Source organism: Pygocentrus nattereri, chromosome 3, assembly GCF_015220715.1.
Source record: "Pygocentrus nattereri isolate fPygNat1 chromosome 3, fPygNat1.pri, whole genome shotgun sequence".
In the NCBI taxonomy this organism is placed as follows: Eukaryota; Metazoa; Chordata; class Actinopteri; order Characiformes; family Serrasalmidae; genus Pygocentrus; species Pygocentrus nattereri.
In genome coordinates this window covers 21569728-21582018 of record NC_051213.1, presented here as the reverse complement: position 1 = coordinate 21582018, position 12291 = coordinate 21569728, and the positions used below count along the sequence as shown (strand labels likewise).

At 37.5% G+C, this 12291-nt stretch overlaps 1 protein-coding gene across 3 annotated transcripts in view; it reads left to right on the top strand.

Moving 5' to 3' along the window:
* Nucleotides 1-12291, top strand: part of ascc3 (activating signal cointegrator 1 complex subunit 3) — a 149869-nt gene that overhangs the window by 23582 nt on the left and 113996 nt on the right. For all 3 annotated transcript variants that reach the window (XM_037537204.1, XM_017708223.2, XM_037537203.1), the window contains 3 exons: nucleotides 4010-4208; nucleotides 8565-8700; nucleotides 9336-9461. In XM_037537204.1, coding sequence (XP_037393101.1) covers nucleotides 4010-4208; nucleotides 8565-8700; nucleotides 9336-9461 — 461 coding nt within the window. The remainder of the gene's footprint in view (nucleotides 1-4009; nucleotides 4209-8564; nucleotides 8701-9335; nucleotides 9462-12291) is intronic.

Here is a 12291-nt window from a genome sequence, read left to right as displayed (position 1 = left end):
TGTGGCAATAGAGAACAGACTTACTGGGATGTGCTGCCTTTTTGGAATTCTTCCCTTTTGTTTTGGACAAAATGAATTAGCTAGCATCATTTTGTGATTGTCTTGATTGATTTTAATTCAGCCTTTCAAGAGAGATTTCTTTGGTGTTTTTCTTAATATACATTTTGTAATTAAGCCTTTTGGATTCTATTGAAATTGGTATCTATTATCTGTCCCTTTCCATTTCGATATGTCTCTCTGAAGCAGAACATTCGTACTGCTCTGAAAAGCGATGCATCAGACCTCCTGATTAGAAATACCTTTAGCAACTTTAGTGGTGTAGTATTGATTGGTTCAGTATAATGGGTAATCTTCCTGAGAAGTCAAACAGCTCGTTCTTGATTTAGAGATGCCTTTGTATGCGTGAAAACCTTATGTTCATGAATATTCTTTCAGAATCAATATAATGTGTTCAGATTGTAGATATGGACATGGATGTACATTGGTATTCCATGATGTCAGTGATAGTTTGTGACAGAAAAAATTGAAAAAATATACAATATCCTGTCATTTGTTAAAAAGTAGAAAGTAATTAAAATTTTCTTCTAAGAAGGATGCAGTCCGACCCTCTACAGAACCTTTAGTTTCTGAATTGATCTTTTTCACTGCTTATGAGTTTTCATGTATGAGGAACATGATCAATTTGCTTTATGAAATTTGTGTTATTATTGTGTAGGTCAACTGAAAGTATATTAAAATCACATTCATCACTAAATTCACTTAATCAGGTACAGAACAGGTTATGCTAAAATCTGTGATCTTTTTAATTCATAATAATAATATATTGAATATTATAATATTCAAAACTAAAAACATTCATATTCAAATACAAAAAAAGGGTTCAAATGCCCATCTCTAGTCCAGAGCTATATATTGTCTGTACTGGCCAACTACAGCATATTCCATAACTTCCAGCACTTCATTGCTGTGCTGCTGTACTTCCTTCTTACTGTCTGGGTGAGCAAACTGCTTCACCTGCTTTTCCCAGAGAGTCAATGAGATTAGGGATTATACCTCCCAGGCCCTCCATTTGAGCAGTGTCAGCGTATCGCTGACAGTTTTGCTAATTTAATAGAAAATAACTGGGCTTTGCACCTGCAAACCTGGGTAATTTCACACTCTCCCCAATCCTATTATAGTCTGATAGTGTTGGTTACATTCTTCCCTGAAATGTATTTGTTTAGGAGGGAAGAAATGCCTGTCCCTGTTGTTTCTAACATTAATATTCAATCATATTTTGTTGCTGTTTTTGTTAGTTTACCCCAGTGGCCTCTAGCTGCATAAACATCTAGTAACTGTTGTCTGTCAAGGCTTTGAAGGCATTGTGATTTTAAGCAGATGGGACAAAGATGTCTTGGTGTCCAGCTACGAGCTAATAATGTCGATTAAAACAAGCCCTTTGCATAATTAACATTGTTGTAATGACTAGAACGCGTCTGGTTAGATCAGCCAGATCGGTAATAATGCGTCTGGAAAGCTGAGTCGCCTCCGTCTGTGTAACTGGAGCTGCTGGTGAGCGGCACGCTCTGTTTCCCTCGCTGGGTGCACAACAGGGTGACACCTTGGGGAAGCTAGACAAACTGACAGTCTGCCTTTGCCCACAGTTGCCTCCAGTTGTGAAGGTGATGTGGATCAAGTGGTTTCCTGCTGTTTGCCATTTTTTGAGCTTTACAATTAATGTTTTACAAAGTAACAGGAGAGCTTGCTTGAAATTCGAATGTTTGCCTTGTCACATAATTTAGTAGGCTGTTTAAATAAACTTGACATGAACTATTTTGAAAGTGCACTGGTTGCTGCTTTGTTCCCTGTCCCAGGCTGGAACTCTTTCACATCAGAAACAAGAGCTATAACTGAATCAACTAAGAAACGTATGAGCATGAATCATAGAACGATTCACATAAATTCTTGTTAATTAACAGGGGGGAGGCAAGTTCACACAGAATAATGTCTTGGAAAAAGCACAAATCATTTTCACACCTGTTATGAAAGACACTTAACTAGATGAATATTAGTCTATAGTGTGTAGACGTATAATATTGGCAATTTTCATCAGTTTAATGTTCGGAAGAAATTGTAATCAGAGTTTTAACTTTGCTGTTGCAAAGTTTATTACTAGTCAAGTGTGATCCACAAGAGAACTTGCACTTCACCTTGGTGTTACTTCACTGTGCATTTTTTCTCAAATTTCAAAGTGTATTCTTTTAAAAATTCAAAAGGTAGATATTTAGATTTGTAGAACAGTAAGATGTGGCATTGTCTCCTCAAGGTGCTTTTTTCCATGAATCCTTTTTTTTTGTATTTGTCTTAAGACTACTTTACTTGTCAGTGATAGAGAAGGAAGATGAGAGGAAAGTGGGGCTGCTCCAAGCTCGAGCCTTTACCGAAGATAAAGAGTAGATCATTCAGACAATCAGCCAAGGCCCAAGTGCAATCATCACATTTCATCTGCCTTCAAGAGAGACTTGGCCTTTTATTGAGCTGTTGTGCTTCAGACAGTATGTGGTGTAATGGATAATTTAACCTTTATCCTGAGCTCTCAATATGGCAACATAGGCCCGCGATGTAGCCTTATTTTAGGTCATATTCTTATATGCTAATTGATATATGGTTGCTCATATTCTACAGTACTTTCCCTTTCTTCCTTCTCTGCTGTATTTTATCAGTCTTGTATTACAGATTGCTTCATGTGGGTGTATTTGGTAGTGGCGTTTTGAGTAACTGTATTTCTTTTTTTTAGTGTGTTTGTAATGTTCCTTCCACAGCAAAGCATCTCAGGGAATTTAAGCACATGTCTTGTGTTTGGAATTGAAAGGGTGCATCACTCTCAGACTTCTCACCTGCCAGGTGGTTCCGTCAAGACTAGATTGTGAAATTCAAAGGCTCCTGTTATATTTCACACAAGAAATGGCTCATGTATACATTTGTAGTGTTAAATCCTGAAATGATGCCTTTTTTAAGGTGTGGACAGGGCTTTTTCTTTTAAAAACACAAAATTGTCTTAATAAATTAATCAGTCAGTTATTCAGACCAGCAGGTCCAGGATTCTGCTGCTCACATGTATAATTTAAGAATAACCTGGCCAGTTCGCTTTGCTTTCCTTGTAGTTACTGAATAATAAGCATTAAGATATAATGAGGTGGGGATATTAAGGGGTAAGTTCTTTTGCTTCATTCAGTATGTGGTTAGCACTTTGTTTCAGTTTCACAAACAAACATGTTATTATTACTGGATCTATCACAATTGAGCTCCTGTATTCAGTTTGGAACCATGCTACAATATATACTGAGCTTATTTACAGGGTGATTCAAAAAGATTAATCCGATTTCAAAATGATTTATTTCACTTGTAAACCATTACAGAAGAATGCAGTAAACTGTAAATGTTTTAAGTGAGCATAATGTTTAATATGTCATTTTAAAAGCGCTCTATATGATCTCTTCTAGCTGTACAGACATAGTCAAATTCATCTCATACTCGCTTGAGCATGTTTGGTGTCACTGTACTCATAGCTCTTTCATCATGATTTCGGAGATCATCCAGTGTTATGGAACCAACAACGAATGCTCTGAGCTGTTGAAGGTTCATTGCTGATGAAAATCACACTGCATAGTTATGACGGATTCACTCTTATTAAAATGGAGAATGCAAAGCGCTTTCTGCTCAGGGGTCACCATCTCCTTGCAGACTGGAGGGAGCCATCTTCCGGTGGCAGTCAGAAACTCTATGACCCCCTCTTTCAATTGGTATGTGATTGGTTCCTCGACAGCTCATGGTTGGAAAAATATAGTATTTAAAATCGTATGAATCTTTTTGAATCACCCTGTATTTTGACAATATTATTACATAGTAATAACAGTGCTTGTAGTATAACAATGACGAGGATTACTTCAGGAAGGGACTGAGTGCCTAAGAAAATGATTAGTGATTGTGTCTTTCTTACTGTCTTTAAAATGGTGTCTTTGTTTTACAGATGGTATACTTAAAAGCACTGAGACAGTTAAGCCCACATATGGCTGTCAGGTGACCATTCAGTCAGAACAGGAGAGGCAGATGATGAAGCTCTACCGGAGGGAGGAGAAGAGGGAGAGGAAGAGAGAGAAACGAAGTGATGACGGGGAATACTCTGAAGCTGCGTTCCATTTTGACCCTAAGGAGCTGAGACTGCAGAGGTAATCGCCTGATCTCTCTCTCTCTCTCTCTCTCTCTCTCTCTCTCTCTCTCTCTCTCTCTCTCTCTCTCTCTCTCTCTCTCTCATACCTTCCTTTTTTCCTCAGTGTTGGTCCCTCTACAGAAACAGGCACCCTTCTACATATTTCATCAGAGTCTCTTCCCTTGAAAAAGGTGAAAAAAAATCTCTGATGAATTTGAAAATCCAACCTTTAGTCAAGTTTTTCCCTCTAGATTTTCCTGCTGAAAGATTAATTTCAGAACATAAAAAGAGCAGTGATCTGTTTAATTAAAATTATTGCCTGGCCAAATCTGCTGAAACATAAAGGAAAAGATTAGCAGTGAGGAGCTGTACCTTACACTTGTTGGAGCTGTACCTTACACTTCTCCCCTCTCTTTGCTTCTTTCATCCAGTGCATCTGTCTGTCAACAAAGAATAAACACAAGCAGTCACTGATTTTGTCATTTTTTTCACACAGAATTTAGCCAAATTTTTGGACAGTATTTTTATTGCATCATTATTTGTTAACAGTGTTACGTCTTTACTTGGACGTTATGTAGGCACAGTCAGTAGGTAGGAAATGGTTACGTTACCTGATTAGGTGTTAAACATACTGTTAGGGATGTCCCAATCCAGTGTTTACTTCTTCAATCTGATCCAGGTCCTTTTAATATGTATCTTATTGTATATCTAGAACGGTATAATTTTGGCCTTTTTTTAAAACCTTTTTACAGTAAAAAAATACAGAGTTAGCTTTAAACACTCTTACTGCTAATGTTGGTTATAAACAGACGTTGTGTGGCATGGCTGGTTACAGTATTACAAATATTGTTTGAACGTGTTTTCTGCATGGCTTATAGTGCATGCTGCTTCTAGGGCTATTCCTGACAATGTGGGTTCTAAATCTTTTCACCTTTTGCTTATAGTTCCACATTGCAGATACTGTGAACTTCTGAAAATGTGCCCTGTCTCACGGTCACAAGTTGTAAATGATGCCCATGTATTATAACATTTGTCTGGATTGGCAACTCTTTCATTCAAGGACAATGTGTAATGACTTAAAGAGGACCCTAAAGAGGCTCACTTATTCCTCATCAAGTAACAGTTGTGACCCTGTTCTAAGCAATGCTCAGTGTAACTGGAGAGATTTGTAGTTGAACTTCAGAGCACAAAGGTCACTTCAGCTCAGCAAGCTGAGCCTTGGTGTCTCCGTGCACTTTGAATTCTGTCGCATAATGTATGAAGTCCCAATTGAGCGAGATTTCCACCAGCAGATCTGATTGCAGATTAGTTCACAGATGGGTTGCGTGAGGAACCTGAGGAGCAATGTTCCCAGCTTAGTTGCTATTCATAAGATCAAGAGTTGTTTTGGCACTGTTGCAAAGCCAGTCGCTGGAAGGTTAGTAGTATTAGTTTCAGTTCCTCAGTGATGTTTGAAGTGTGTGTAGACTGGAATACAATAGAATGGAATCTGTTCTGTTCTTGTGTGTATTTCCACAATGTATTAAGAATGACATGCTCAATTCAGAACCCTTTCTGCTTTGTATAGGAACTGGCAAGTTACACAGGGGCTGTCAGGTTTAAAGTCAGCCCTAATCTTTCTTTTCGTCCAGCTCTGTTTTGTAATGTTTGTCGATTTTGTCACACCCATGTTATCAAAACGTCTTCGATGTATGTTGCTGTGTCGAGATCAAGCCTACAATCACTTAGCTGCTTTTGTGGGAATACTGGAGTAGTTTTGCTGGAGCTTTTTTATTCAGGACTTGTTGAGACTTTATTCATTTATGGCTCAGTCTGGTTCAGACAAAATTTTTATAAGTACTTGTCAAGCTTGGGTCAACTTCTACATTCAGTTTCCCATGGCCCATCTTCCTTAAAATACTTTCCTCAATATTTACCTCTACTGTAGTTTTTTCTGTATTTTATTCTTTTTCAGTACAGTTAATCAATCAGTGTATCAGTCACCCTTTATTTAAACTCTGAGTGCATTGGGGTTGCCTCCTTTACAGTGTAACTGAGCATTATACAGAAAAACAATAGATTGAAAAGAGCAAATATACATTTATGAAAGTTTAGCAAAGAATTATTTTAAAAAACGTAGATAATAAAGATAAAAAAGGGAACCTTAAGACAAAAAAGATTAACAAATCAAAACAGTCAAATAAAACTATTGTCAGATTAGTAAGAAACAAATAAAACAGTTGAGTAAGCCAACAAAGAAAAAAAAAACAGTTCTGAAATGATCTGGTATACTGGATTGATGGAATCTGTAAGATCCTTGAACAGCATGTAGACGAGAACATTGTCTTGGGTTATCTGAAATTTATCCAGATGAAACATTTTTGACATATTGTACGATGGCATCAATTGATGAATTAATTCTCTAAAGTACAATTAAAAACTACTGGATAACTGATACTAACTATATAACTATAAGGCTAGCCACATTGTATTTTTTGTCTTTAATAATCTGATCATGGCAGTCATCGTTACACTGTTTTTAGAAAAGTAAAAAATATTTGTGCCCTTGTAATTTCTTCTGTATTTGCTTTTTTGTCACACTTAGTAGTTTCAGATCTTCAAACTGTAGGAGCGAGGAGGCGGACGTACACGCTGAGATAAGCGAGATTTATTTATGGGCAAATCCAGGGTCGTGGTCAAAACAGTCCAGGGTCAATGAGCCGATACGTACAGATTGGGGGACAGACATGACAAAGAACCAGAATCCACATCAAACAAAGACCAGATACAAAGACTGGCGAACACAAGGGGCAAACACAGGGCTTAAATACACTGAACAATGAGGGACAGGTGAACACAATCAGGGGCGGAGTTACAAAACCAAAGCAAGAACACATGGACAGGACTGGGAGGGGCCAACCGTGACACAAACAAATCTTTATATAAGACACAGGCAATCTAAGTAAAAACAAAATACTGTTTATAAATTAATTTATTGATTAGGGACCCACTAAACTAAATGGATTTAGCCCTGTTGACTTTAAACATCATTTCATTATAACCTTTCCATTGATGTGTAGCTGGCTAAAAGGTCTAGAAAGGCATTCTAAGGCATTCTAAAAAGATGAGAGAAAATTATTGAAATATGTTCATCTAGAAAGAGATACAAAGCCATTTTTAAAGCTCTGGTACTCCAAATGGACAAAGCTTGGCACAATATTGAGTCTTCCCAGACGTGGCAGGTCTGCCAAAATTCTTCCAAGAGACGATTGAGCTAGGAAGAACTGCAGGCTTTGCGCTCCATAGATAAAGTTAGTGCTTATGATTTTCATCACTAGAAAGAGATTGGTCAAAAGTAGTATCCAAGAGAGTTGCGTGTGAAAAACACTCCTAACCAAGAAGAACATAAAGGCTTGTCTTGCATTTGTCAAGAACAGTTCATGACAATTCAGTTCAACAGTTCTCAAACCTCATATTAAAATTGCAATAAATAAAACTTTTTAGAAGGCAGGGGTCTTGTTACATCTAGTGTGAATCTAACACAGTATTCTGCAAACATAACATACCAGCAGTCAAACATGGTGGTGGTAGTATGATGATGTGGGTATACTTCACTGCTGCTTCACTATCTGGACGACTTGCCATAATTGACAGAACCATGAATTCTCCTTTCTACCAGAATCATGCAGGAGAATATCTGATTATCAGTCCATAATCTGAAGCTCAAATGTCATTGGGTAATGCGGCAAGATAACGATCCAGAGTTTCTACACAGTGATGTGAAAGACCAATTTCCAGTTATAAGAAGCGTTTGCAGTTGTTGCTGAAGTTGGCACAACAGGTTGTTAAGTTTAGAGGATAATTACCTTTTCACATGGGTCATGTGTTGCATTTTTTTTTCATTTTAAAAATTAACTGATCATTTGATCATTTGTTTCCTTGTGTTCTCGTTGTCTCACATTACATTTTGAATAAGTATCTGAAACCACTTAGTGTGACTAATTGTAAAAATGTAGGAGTTTACAAGACTAGTACTTTTTCACAGCACTATAGGTATGTGAAAATGAAACTGACTTGACTGTTGTTGTTAGGGATAAGGAGTTTTATTTGGTCTCCAGATGGTGGTTGTTGGGTTTGGACAGAGTTTTATGAGACTTGGGGCAGGTTCAAATTCAGAACTTTGTGTCCTTGGTCAGACTGGGTCAGAAAGAATGTTCTCTGGTGTTATTTTGGTTTGGATAAAACTTTTCAGGTTTGAGGCGGCTTCAAGGTCTCTCCATGTTTTAGAATTTCAAAACTACTAGCACTCAGTGAAAACCAATAACCTGTGTCTGTGCAATGTTTATTTGGTGTGTGTTGATTCAGTATTTGTTTGTGTGTGTGTGTGTGCACACAGGGAGCAGGCCTTGCTGACTGCCCGCCGTTCTCCAGTGTTAGGCCGTCAGAGAGAATACGAGCGCCCTCGCTACCCTCATGTCTATGACTCCTGTGCTGAGGCTACTAAGACTTCTGCCTTCATTGGAGGGGCCAAGGTAAGACGTTAATGTAAGCCAACCATTGATGCTGCCTTGATTTTAGGTTTACTATGTAAAAAAATAGAAAAACTGAAAAATTTTTAAATCCTCAGTAATAGTCTGAATTTTCGGTCTGTTATGTTCACTCAACATCATGCGACATGGCTGATTTTTCATGCATTCTCATTCGATAAGTCATTTGAAGCTGTGATTTCTAAGCTTATTTCATAATAGTTGCATGTTAATTCCTAATGAATATTCTCTGTTCAGTGATATGCCTAAGCACCTATTTGTGATTGGATAAACAGGTGGGTTTTAGCAGAAGTAACACAGCGAGCCTGTGTGAGTGATTTGTATGTGTGCATGTGTGTCTGGCATTAGCTATTTGGTTAACAGCTCCCAACAGCTCCCATCAGCTCAGCTTTACATATATAAAAGGAAAGCATAAAAGCATAGCCCAGGACAGCATGACATATGCAATAGCGGTCTTTTTGGAGGCCGGTGACTGGCCTTGGCTCCAGTTGCGAGTGTTTGAGTTTGTCGGGGTTGTGGGGAGCTAATGGATGGTAATGGTTCTGTCTCTTTGCCAGGTGGTAAATTGTAACTGGGTTTGGCTAATGCAGCCTGCTGTTGCTGCTCTGCTTTTTTGCCAGATGCTGCTGCCTGAGGGCATCCAGAGAGAGAATAATAAGATGTTTGAGCAGGTTGAGATCCCACCCAATGAGCCCATGCCCATCGGCTTCCAGGAGAAGCCTGTCTACATCTCAGACCTTGATGAGGTTTGTGTTCACAATCACTCTGCTCCCCTCTCATTCAGTCTTTCACATATTGTACATTACTTGCTTTTTAAATTTGGTTTAGTAATTAGACTTCAGTCTTTTGTTTATGCAAGTGCCTTGCCTAACTCTATGATCATGCTCTCAGGCACTACAGGCTTTTGTCGTGGCACTGTACATTGTCACATCTTGACTGTTTATAGTTGTGAGATAATATTACTGCTTTATAGTATTAAAGGGCTCATATAATACATTGTTCTAGAACTTTCCCGAACTTTTCCTGAAATTTGCCTATGTCATGTGTGGTCTCCAACCTTTCTTTATCCCTTAAAATTACACTGATATGTGTAAATGACCTTCTGACTGACTGCCCTCTGTTTATTATGCCTCATTCAAAAAGCAGTTTGTCCTTATAAATGCAATCTGAGTGATCAGAGCTGAACGGCTGTAGGTTGCATAAGCAGGTGTATGTAAATGTGCTGATTTTATGACATCACAAACAATTTTAATTTAGTAAGTTTACATATATTTACTGTTTGTACTATTTGGACTGTAGAGTGAATGTTATTATTATTTTACCATCAAAATTCTTTTATTAAAAAAATACTTTATATCATAAGTCTGAAAGGACTTGGATGAAATATAATTTAGATTTAAGTAAATAGAATAGACCTTTAAAATATTTTTCTTAAATCTTTTTGTTTTCTAAGAATCAGGAACAATTATCCATGAGATTTTTGGCATATTGCCCAGCCCTAGTATCCAAGTACTGTTATGGAAATTAAAAATAACAACTTAATAATAAACACATTTCTTCATCAGCAAAACTACTTGCATCACATCTTAAATATAGATCCATTCTGGCTCCAGCACATTTTGCCATTTTGACACTGTAGATTCACACTGTGCCAACGGAATAGCTGCTACCTCAAATTTGCCATAGACATGTGTTAGATGTCCCTTCACATCCCTCTATTGTATTTCCCTCTATGTAATGTTTACTTCCTATCCTTTCCTGAAGTACCTAAGCATTCTGCTAAGTGAGCGTAACATTTACTGTGATTCGCCTGCCACAACCAGCCTTTAATTTACATTCATTTTTACACTGTATATAAATGTGTTTTGTGGGTGTGTGTACATGTAAATGTCTGTGAAGTGGGAGGTTGAGAGCAGAATGTGTTAGTGTAGTGGTACTGGTGGGAAATGTTTGCTCTTAATAGAGTTTACACAGCTCTCTGCTTTCTCACATTAACAGTTTTTTCTTAAACAAATAGACAGACCCTAAAAAGTGTCTCCCACAGATTTAAAATATATGTATGGCCCGGATTTGGGATAAAGACCCAGTGATTGGTTTTGAATTACTAATTCATTTTTACAGCTTCCTGCAAATTAAAGTCATAATACAGTTATTACATAAATGTACCTTCAGCATAATGTATATGTTAGTACTACTAAGTACTTAGTAGTGTGGAAAGTTAGATGTACAAACTGCAGCCATTTGATAGAGAAGGAACAGTGAATTGTAGCGTTTTATGACTGAAAGGAGAAACCATAATAATTGGCAAAAGGAAAGCTCAAGATGGGTTACACTTTAATTTAATTATTTTTAAAATATAATTATTTGTTATTATTATTATTAGTAGTAGTAGTAATAGTAGTAGTAGTAGTAGTAGTAGTAGTAGTAGTAGTAGTAGTAGTATTATTGTAATAAAAAAAATAATAAATAAATTTAAATAATTTATGACTTTAATGAAACTTGAAATACTATAAGGTACTGGCAATACATCACTAATAAAAAAGAATGTCATAGCAAGTGGCATAAAATGCTTATCTATGGGATCCTAAACAATCTGGCAACCTTAAGGCTGCTGTTTGAACTTGTCAGTGATAAGCATTTAATAAGATTATCTTAAAAAACAAAAACAAACAAACAAAAAAACAGTATTTTGCTCAACTACTGTCAGTAAATGAGGGGCTGAGAATGTTTACATTCTGTTTGACTTTCTATATGAAGTTTTTTAAGCTGCTCAAAAACTGCTATATACTATATCTGAACATGTGATAAACTAGTTGTAGCAGTCTTAACTACTGGTGCAGTTTTAACTAATCTCTCTCTGCTCTGAAGGCACAGCTCGCGAGCCAGCACACTGTTGTTTATTCATCTAAATAAATCGGTGGAGAACAGGCTAGCTACCAATCCAGCATTCAAACCCAGCATTACCGCCTCAACAGCTCTACCTCTGACCACTGCTGAAATATCAGCATGACTTTGACAGGAAAAAAATATATTTGACTGACATGAGAAAAAAAAAATCGCTGTTTTTACATGATGTGCAGGGAGACTCACTCTCTGTTCCTGAGCGCTAGTGCTGACTCAGAGGCTGCCAGCTGCAGGCTGCATGGGCCTCCACTTCCTTGAGGCTCAAAGAGTTTTTGGAACAATGCCATAGAAAACCACTTTTATTTCCCTAAAGAACCTTTCACTTGATGATTCTTTACAATTGAAATCACTAAAAACATTCGTTATGAAAACAAGCCTGTTTTCAACGCCATCCTTCCAAATAATGCTTTTTGGCATTTTTATTTTTAAGAGTGTTCTTGCATACCATACGTCACGTTTCTGTCTCTCCCTCAGCGCGCTAATCTTCTTTAATTCATCAATCTTAATGACAGGCGTGCGATCACGGGTGAGATACAGGGTGCGTCCTCATTCTCAGGATCAGTGAGTGTGACGCAACGATCAGTGAAATTTTGGAGTTTGAGCGGATTAATTAGTCATGCCTTTGATACGCTTGTTGTATTTGTGATGTTTGCTGGTTGAGGCTCAGGTGCA